At 30.6% G+C, this 9,647-nt stretch overlaps 1 protein-coding gene across 1 annotated transcript; it reads left to right on the top strand.

Annotated features, from left to right (window-relative positions):
• Window positions 1-2,406: 2,406 nt before the first annotated feature.
• Window positions 2,407-7,967, top strand: LOC111700675 (protein white; the record flags this gene model as incomplete). The annotated part of the gene is made up of 8 exons (XM_023471670.1): window positions 2,407-2,515; window positions 3,234-3,281; window positions 3,361-3,410; window positions 4,143-4,216; window positions 5,016-5,125; window positions 6,790-6,853; window positions 7,708-7,772; window positions 7,896-7,967. Coding segments are annotated over exons 1-8 (540 nt in total), but the record flags the coding sequence as incomplete, so codon positions are not given.
• Between the last annotated feature and the right edge of the window lie 1,680 nt (window positions 7,968-9,647).

Below are 9,647 nucleotides of genomic sequence, written 5' to 3' on the forward strand. Positions count from 1 at the left end.
AATTTTTTTTTTGCTTGTACGACAATTTTCATAAACAGACATTAGACCAAACCAACTTTCTCTATTTCATATTATTCAACTATAATATTATCATAAACATGCTAAAATTTTAATTTTCAGGAGTTTTTTGGTGAAATATTCTTCCGCACCCTTGCATAATTTTTTTCTTAATTGGATTTCCATAATTGTGAATGTTACATGCTTCCCCTCAGTTTGAAGCTTTTGAAGCTTTTGTGCAATCTATACATAAATTTGGATTGTCTGTCTGTTTGTCTGTCTGTTTGTTTGTATCCAATAAACGTCAAAACGGCTGAACCGATCGGGCCCAAATTTTTAGTGGGACATCTAGGGACCCCAAGGAAGGTTTATGAATGATCAAAATTTCAAATATTTGTCTCCATCAAAATTCGATCTTCATTAAATTTTTGAAAATTTTGAAAATCCACGAAATTTTTTGTGAAAATCCGCGAATTATTTTTGTTTTGTTTTACGATGTACACAAAGAGAACATGTTCACAATTAATTTAGAAGATGGGCGCGAAGGCTTGTTCTATAAAAAAAAACTAGTCTCTAGGCTATAGTTAAGGGAATTTGCTAAAGCAACTAAGGTTTATAGTAATAGATAAGGGTTGGCCGACGAAATTTTTATAGATAAGGGTTGGCCGACGAAATTTCTATAGATTAAGGTTGGCCGACGAAATTTCTACAGATAAAGGTTGGCCGACAAAACTTCTATTGATAATAGTGTGCCGCCGAAATTTCAAGAGATAAGGGTTGGCCGCCAAAATTTCGATAGATAAGAGTTGGCCGACGAAATTTCTTTGTAAAAAGTTACTTGTTCAATTAAAAATAAATACTTTGTCTGAAAAATTTTTTTTTTTTATATTTCAATTTTTTTTTCTATAGTTGTCAATAAAAGTGGCAGACAATTATATGCAGCAGAGACAATTTGGAAGACAATTGATTTGATTAATACATTTCTACTACAAAAAAAAACAATGAAATCTTCTATTCAGATTGTTAGGCATCCAAAAAAGGGTTTTCAAAGGTTACTAATTGATGGCAGTCGCGTATGTACAATGCTTAAAATTTGGCGTATTCAAATATTATAATTTTTAATATTTCAGATTCATTTTATCATGAAAATCATTATTTTTTCGCAAGCAGTATTTTATTTCTTAAATAAATTAATTGGGTAATGTACATCTTGATCTTATAATGTAATCCATTAAAAAAAATGTCCTCGGCGATTATTTGAAGAATATAAAATTTTACCAATCACAAAAATCGGTGTTTTTTCGATGGTAAGTTACTGAGAGGTTCATTTTATAAATGGATTAGCATGAAATTGAAAAATAGGGAATCTCGATAAAATTAAAAAGTTTGCTTGGACTTCTGGTATCTTCATAGATCAAAGATATGAGAAATAATATACTTAAAATTGATCTAGAAAGGCATTTGAATTGAATTTGAATTTTATTGATTTAAAATTAAATAAACCGTGAACAAGCGGCCAATACTTATCAGTATTAATTACTACAGGTTAAACCTAATTTATTAAGCTATCGTAAAATAGTAAATACGGAAGAAGAAAAAAAATATAATTAAATTACCCTGAAAAAAATAATTTTTCTTTTTAAAAGTTTAATTTGCTAGTGTTCTGTAAAACTTTTTTGTGTAATAACAATATTATATAATTTTTGATATTCTGAGTGTGTGAGATAAGGATGAGGGTGTATTATAAAGCTCTGATTATTAACTTTAGTTTAGGTCACGACTCTCATTCAACGTATCATGATATTCTGAAACAAATCAAAGTTAAAGATAATATTTTTTCGTTACAGAAAAGTAAATATTTTCAAGCAGACAAGTATGAAATAAGAAATCACTAGAATTTCACACTTTAGTAGACAAAAACATGTCAGGTTTAAGGGAGTATTCGCTAACAATGAAAGGGGTATAGCTTACGTCGAAAAATATTTGATGGTGATTGCTATTAATCTGTTGCGTCTATAAGGAGAAAATTGTTAAAAACGACTCATACCGAAAAATCGTAGCGTCCATACAAATTGAGAAAGTTAAAATATACGATTCGGATCTTTAAAAAATCAATTTAATTCCAAACAAATCTTTCAGATATTACAACTTTTAATCATTGATTTTTTTGACGCATTCGTATGTAGTAGATGTTTCATAATATTTTTTTTTATGATTTGAGAGTTTCCTTGAAAACATTCCTGTTTCGCGGATTTTTGATATAAAAGACGAAATTTTCATATTTTCCAGGAATATTCGAAAATCCAGCGCCACCCGTAAAAACAAGTTGTAAGCGAAATATTAATTAAAAAAAGTAGCAAATCGGCGACCAGGGTTTCCCTCCAAAATTGAAGGGCAACCTAATTGATGCTAAAATTTCGATTTAAATTTTGCATAGCTCATATTTTCATAAAGTAAAGATATGGATAATCCTGGCCTAGTAACCTCAAACGATCATATTATTTGCAAAATAGAGAAGGTAACAACCAGTTTATTTTCGGTAATTAAAGAGTAAAGATTTCTTATCCTGAAGAGACTGGGGGGGCCGGGGGTGACACATCACATTGATTTTTTTAAAATAGGAAAATAAATTTCAATATTTGGTATTGTTTTTTATCTTTTTAGCTAAATATCTTTACCTATATTTTAAAAAATGAATATAGAAACATGTGTCACATTTAAACATTTGTGAAAACAAAATATGTGTTTTTTCCATTTCTCCGACCTTTCTTGACTTAAAAAAAATTCTGGTACCTGAGCTATTAAAGTCAGCGGTCGAATTTTTTTCTTCAATAAGCTGACCCTCAAAAATTGTAATCTAAATATGCATTGCAACCCTTTACCTTTGCATATATAAGGTCCCCAGATTACAAATAGTTCAGACCAGCCCCAGCCTTAATAGGGTTAAAGTAAAAATATGAACTTTAATATTAACTATTTGTGTAATCAAAGCATATAGCAAAAATAATATCAAATTTTGTAAGTACTTCTAAATTTCGTAAATCTACCAAATAATATGAATACAAATCCACGAAGCCAGTTATTTTACAGTACAAATAATAAATCATTTTAAAATAAAACTGTTTTGACAGTTTAAGGTCTTCTATCACTAATGTTAGTAAGTAAATGTTTTCTATAAGTTTTAAATTAAAGGAATTTGACTAAAATATGAGATCAAATTTAAATATCTTTTTTAGTCAGGAGGAGTTTTTTCCGAGCCGCGAAATGCATCTGTCAGTTTGAAGGTGAGCCTCTAAGTTTCTAAGCAATATAAAAACCTAAAATTCTGCTAGAAAACTTATAAATTTGAATTTTTTGTTTAAGGTTGAAAAGGGAATCACTTTTTCCTGGAGCAATCTGAGTGTGTCAACAAGGTAAAACTAAGGGTTAAAATATTAGCTGCAATTTAATACATTTCACAAAGAGATTTGAGAATCTTTTTTTTGCCATTTTTAAACTCAGTCAGATTTTTTAAAAAACGTCAAATGGACGATGTTCAGCGGTTTAAAGACGACCCTTTCCACATGTTTTGTATATTTAGGCTGGTGCATTTGGATTTGACATTTTTGCTAAAATAGTTAAACACTTAATTATAGTTAAACAGTTAATTATAGTTAAACAGTTAATTATAGTTAAACAGTTAATTATAGTTAAACAGTTAATTATAGTTAAACAGTTAATAAAATCAAATAAAATTAAAATTGGCGGACGCGAATTTCAAATTTTCTGTCTGATTGATGATACGATGATTTTGACATTTGATCATTACAGAGAGATAGCTGTTTGGAACATAAAATCAGTCAAGAAATATAAATTTACGTATTTCCCACTATTTACTAATGCTTTAAATTTTTAATATAATTTCTTTCTTGACGTTGATTGAAATTATTTGTTGATGAACTTATTCAAACTTTATCCCATCGATGGAAAAAATCATTAATTTTGCACAAAGTGCATCCGGAGAACTGTTCTTTTTCAACTTGTTCTTGATTTTATATTCTTCAACCTTTGAAATAAGTTTCGAAATGCTAAATTTCGGTTGAATTTTTTTTCTTGATATACTTTTACTACCAGCATAAATTTAATATTTTTAAAAATATTATTAGAGGAAAGGATGGAAGTAGATGTTGTGGCTTAATCAAAGGAAAAGGAACACCACCCAAGAATATTCTTAGCAATGGTAAGCAATTACATTAGACAGGTCCAGGGGGCTGATCTACCTGTTTACCTTGCTTGCCTTGTTATAGATTTAAGACGGTTTACTAATATATGCAAGTAAGAGTTTGTGGCCTAATCTAATTTTCAAGAACGACTTTTCCAATGGAACGTCGAAAGGGAAAATGTACACCTCCCCCCACTGGGCTTCACGTANCCCTCCCCCCATTCAAAATGGCATTAAACTTCGAAGTTCCCTTTCTTTTTGAGTTCAGAATCATTGTTAAAAACTAAAGGGTACCGTACAATAAATAAAGGATTTTAGTATATAATCACTCTATATACTATATCCTCGTTGGACAGGCTTGCCCTCAAAAGAAATTGAATTAGTAAAAAGAGAAGAGAATTTTGCCACCTGTCATGTTGTCTTCACATCATGGCTACAGAAAGAGAAAACAAGTAAATAAGAATATTTATATCCAGAAATGTTTCATATATTATTTTAGAATTTGTGTTTTAGAAGGGCCCAAACTTATGATTAGATTATTATCAGAAAAAATAAAAGATCCATCCAGGGATATTCCTAGCCTGGTTTAAAGCTTCTAAGTTGAGTGGGTTGGCTTTAATTGGGAAAACCTCAGCCAAAGCTGTATTCCCAAGCTAGTGTACATTTTACGTCTTGTGAATGGTATTGTATGTCCTGGTGAATAATTGGCAATAATGGGAGCTATATAGTGTACAATATATGTCTAGTGAGTGGTATTATACGCCCTGGTGAATTATTGGCTATAATGGGAGCTATATAGTGTACAATATATGTCTAGTGAGTGGTATTGTACGTCCTGGTGAATTATTGGCTATAATGGGAGCTAGTGGAGCTGGTAAATCAACTCTACTAAATACACTTCTATTCAGAAATCTGGGAGATCTCAAGGTAGTTTATATTTCTGGAAGCGTAAATTTCGATTTCCACGCAAAGATGACCATGCCCGATTTAAAATGGTACACTTTAAACCTTTGACTATTCATTGAGGACAGAGAGCTCTGAGTGTATATATCTTGAAAACCGATTAGTTTTATATAAAAGCGGAGAGTATTTTAAAATTAATACTTAAAACATTTCAAAATAAATATTGATTTTCGGTGACATAGAGAAAGTAAGTATGAATTTTTATGAAATACTAGCTGAAGAACCCGGTGTTTCCCCGTGGAAATTTTTTTTTTTTTAAAAGATTAAAATGTTAGAAAAAAATCGATATTTTTAGCCTTTGTCACCCCCAGGCTACCCATGAGTGTCCCCAACAAATTTCAGTCCATCTTTGTGAATCTGACACACTACTCTACAAATGAAGAATCACTTTTAAAAACGGCCATTAACCATTTAAGTCAAGTTCTTTAGCATTCTTTGCTATATTCTTGAAAGCATTTGAACCGAATATGAGGGCCCTGCCCGCAGCAAGCGTCAAAGTGTTCCATTAAGAATATCAAACATATTTTGTGAAAAATTTCATCGGAGATATATGAGATTAACATCTGCAATAAAAGAAGAGTAAATACTGCAATAATATTTCAAGATTCTCGGAAAGCTAAAACCTACAAATATAAACTTTGTATTAGGAAACCGTCTGTAAGGTTATCTGAATTAATGATAAAACATTCTTGAAAAGATTTCTAAATTTTTCAATCTCCTTTCCTATCAAACTTTTAGAGGTTAATAATGTTATATAAATTCGTTTAATTCAAATTAATGCTAGGCGATTACATCAATACAATGAAGATTACCTTTAATTTCATTCTGATTTATATCAAGCTGTTAACCCTATTTACCCTGACGTCTGGTGTCATCTCTGGTTCCCTGGGGGAGGGTCAAATTACCCCCCCCCCCTCTATTTTCTTATTGTGATACAAATCTATAACATTTGATAGGTTTTTGGAAAGTTCTTGGACTCTACCTCAATATTCTGCAAAAAATGACAAATTTGCAAAAAATCCAAAGATTTATTGCAAAATCGAGATATTAAACAAAAATGTCCAAAAAAAATTGTGCAAATTGCAACAATTATACATTTTTGAAAAGCCCTTGACCCAGCGAATTTAAATGTGCAAAAACATTTTCAAAATTTTAAAATCTAAATGTGTATTTACGTACAACTGAAAATGTGCAAATTCCCTTTAATGGCATGTGTAGAAATCTGTGCAAAATTTCTTTGCAAAAAATGTGCAATCTGCTTGCTTTGGTCAAAGCCATTAAATTTTAAAATCCAATGACTGGAAGTAGGTCTAAATATAAATTTAGTTTGGTATTGGGAAAATAGGACACTTAGGCAGTATGCTTGAGGACTCAGGCAGTAGTTATACAAGCCCAGCATAAACAGATATGAAGAGAAGCTTTTAATTTAAAAAATTAGCTTCGCTTAATTTTAGTTTTAATTAAAAAAAATATTCTCTAAGATTATTTGTATACTTGTTATTCGAAAAATTCACAAAATACATTTATAAAATACATTCATAAAATACATTCATAAAATACATTTATAAAATACATTATAACTATTCAATATTTATAAAATACATTTTATAACTATTCAATATTTTCAGATTTCTGGAAAACGAATCGCAAATGAGTCAATTGTGACTCCGAATAATTTGACAGCGCTTTCCGGTAAGTTTTTTATACATTTCTTATACAGGGTGCCAGGGTGGCTTGCTTGACAATTATTATTGACAATGGAATAAGTCAAAAAAATTTAACGCATTTAATTTTATTTCATTAAATTTAAATGAGGGTTTGTTATCAAACCAAAATTATAAATATATATAAATTCTACTCACATGACATAAAGCAGGCAGGTTAGTTTGGGAAAGGAATTGAGTTTTTGCCACAAACACAAATTTTCTAATTATTATTCTTCGCTCACTATGGGTGAACATCTTTGATATTTCAAACTTAGATTATTGATTTAACATAATTCATAGTTTGAAATATCAAAGATCTACGACAGTGAAATGCAAAGTTATCAGGATTAGAAAATCAAAGTTTATGACAAAGACTCAATTCCTTTTTTCCCAATGTCAACAAAAAGACGAGGCCTGAAGCTATTCTGACCCTTTTTTGTGGTACTCTAAAGTAAGGAGGAAACTCTCCAGCATTGTAACCTGAGCTCAATTATCCATGAATTAAGAATAACTGAGGATTTTTCAGATTTGTTTAGAAGATTTGCATTTTTCAGACCAAACTGAAATTCAAAAATATCTTTAAATTCAAAGAATAACAACTAAGCCAAAATGGCAAACTTCAAACGGTATTTCTTCCTTAATTTTTGTGCTACTTCCCACCTGTACAGTATTACATAATTGGCGAAAAATGAAAAAATTAAAGATTTTAAAATTTGAAACACATGGTGAGTGTTACGATGTCTGAAGGATCGTTTGTTGGGACAAGCTTTTTATTTAATCTTAATCACCCACAATTTACTTAATAATGTTCAGTTCTTCATATATCTACGATTTTGCTAGGGTATGTTCAACAAGATGATCTATTCTTTGGTACTTTGACTGTTAAGGAGCATCTCACATTCCAGGTTAATAAGACAATATAATAAAAAATCTCTTTTATCAGAGCTGATTTATTCAAATATGAAAATGGGCGCTCAGTTTGAAAGTTTAGAGTTGTGTGCGTTTTCAATAATGAATATGATTTTAAGGCTCTTGTGAGAATGGACAAAGAAATTTCTTTGAAAGATAGACTTGAAAGAGTTGAAGCAGTATTACAGGAGGTAAATATCTTCTTTCTAAACCAAGTTATCTCTCGGTTCGTGATTTTATTTAAATTTTAAATAAATTAGATAAAACATTCTTGACAAAATATCGGATATCATTGATCTAGACAGAAGGACAAGGTAAAATTGTAAGAATTCACGAGGATATGACTTATATTCACAAGTAAAGAGGTAAGCGATTATACTAGGCTTTAAGGGCGCTTCGCGCCCGTCTTCAATTTCAACTTTTAATTGAGGCCCCACAAAAAACTTGGGCCCGATCGGTTCAGCCGTTTTGACGTTTATTGGATACAAACAAACAGACACCCAAACACCAAAACAAACAGACAAGCTAAACTTATATATAGATAATGTAGACGATTTTCGATTTCCATTTAGCTTTATATTCTGCTTTAAATCAACATGGATTCACACAAACATTAAAACAATTAAAAAAGCTTCTTCTTTAAGTATTGGTAAAATTCAAATTTAAAAAAAAACTTGTTTAAAACTAAAACTCAATTAAAAAGTCTTCTTCATTGTATTGATATAATCGTCTACCGCCATGATATAAATCAGTTTTTTTCGGTCAAATATTAGAAATTCAAATATTTTTGGGTTTCTTTTTAATAAGAGGAGTTATGAAAAATTTGAATCTTACGTCAAATTTAATTTTATTTGTGGGATTGTTCAAATGATTGACACGATTCGTGATTGATTGATGGACTGCATAATTATTACTTTTATTTACTTTTAAACATTCTGTAACAAAGAAAACGTGTTCTGATAATTATTAGGAATACAAAAACATAATGAAATACAATTGACTTAATATAATCTTGCCACGCATCTTTGCCCATTTAGCAAAAGTAAATTCAACCTTTATGAAACATAAAGCCTGACCGCAACGATGTTGCACCGGCTAGTCCTGTTGATTGTTTTCTTTTATAACCAAATGTTCGTGCAGTGCAGTACAAACTGGGACCGGAAAGGTTGACCCGGATCGGAAATTTAAATCTACTATGGCTGCCCGTGTTGCATGTCTTTTCTTATCCAACTGAACAGCAATTATTTTTCAATACGAACCGTGCTGACTGCTGATGGAATACGCCATATTTTCTTTTTATTTTAATCTTTATAATAGAACAAGGCATTCGTATATATATATGTTGTGTATAGCCAGGCAAACGTCTGGACCGATTGGGCTAACATTTTTTGTGAACACTCATGGGAGGCCGAGAGATGTTAAAGGCAAAAAAAAATTCAACATTTTTTTTTCAACATTTTTTTCTTTCAAATTTTTATTTTACGGGCAACACCGGGCCCTGCTAGTAATGAATAAATGATGAAAAACTTTAGTGTTTCATACTTTTTATTTGCAATTCATAAATATAATAAATATAAATATAAATATAATAAATGTGGTATTGTAGGTCCTGGTGAATTATTGGCTATAATGCGAGCTATATAGTGCACAATATATGTCTAGTGAGTGGTATTGTACGTCCTGGTGAATTATTGGCTATAATGAGCTATAGTTAAGGGAATTTGCTAAAGCAACTAAGGTTTATAGTAATAGATAAGGGTTGGCCGACGAAATTTTTATAGATAAGGGTTGGCCGACGAAATTTCTATAGATTAAGGTTGGCCGACGAAATTTCTACAGATAAAGGTTGGCCGACAAAACTTCTATTGATA

Source organism: Eurytemora carolleeae, unplaced genomic scaffold, assembly GCF_000591075.1.
Source record: "Eurytemora carolleeae unplaced genomic scaffold, Eaff_2.0 scaffold333, whole genome shotgun sequence".
Lineage (NCBI taxonomy): Eukaryota > Metazoa > Arthropoda > Copepoda > Calanoida > Temoridae > Eurytemora > Eurytemora carolleeae.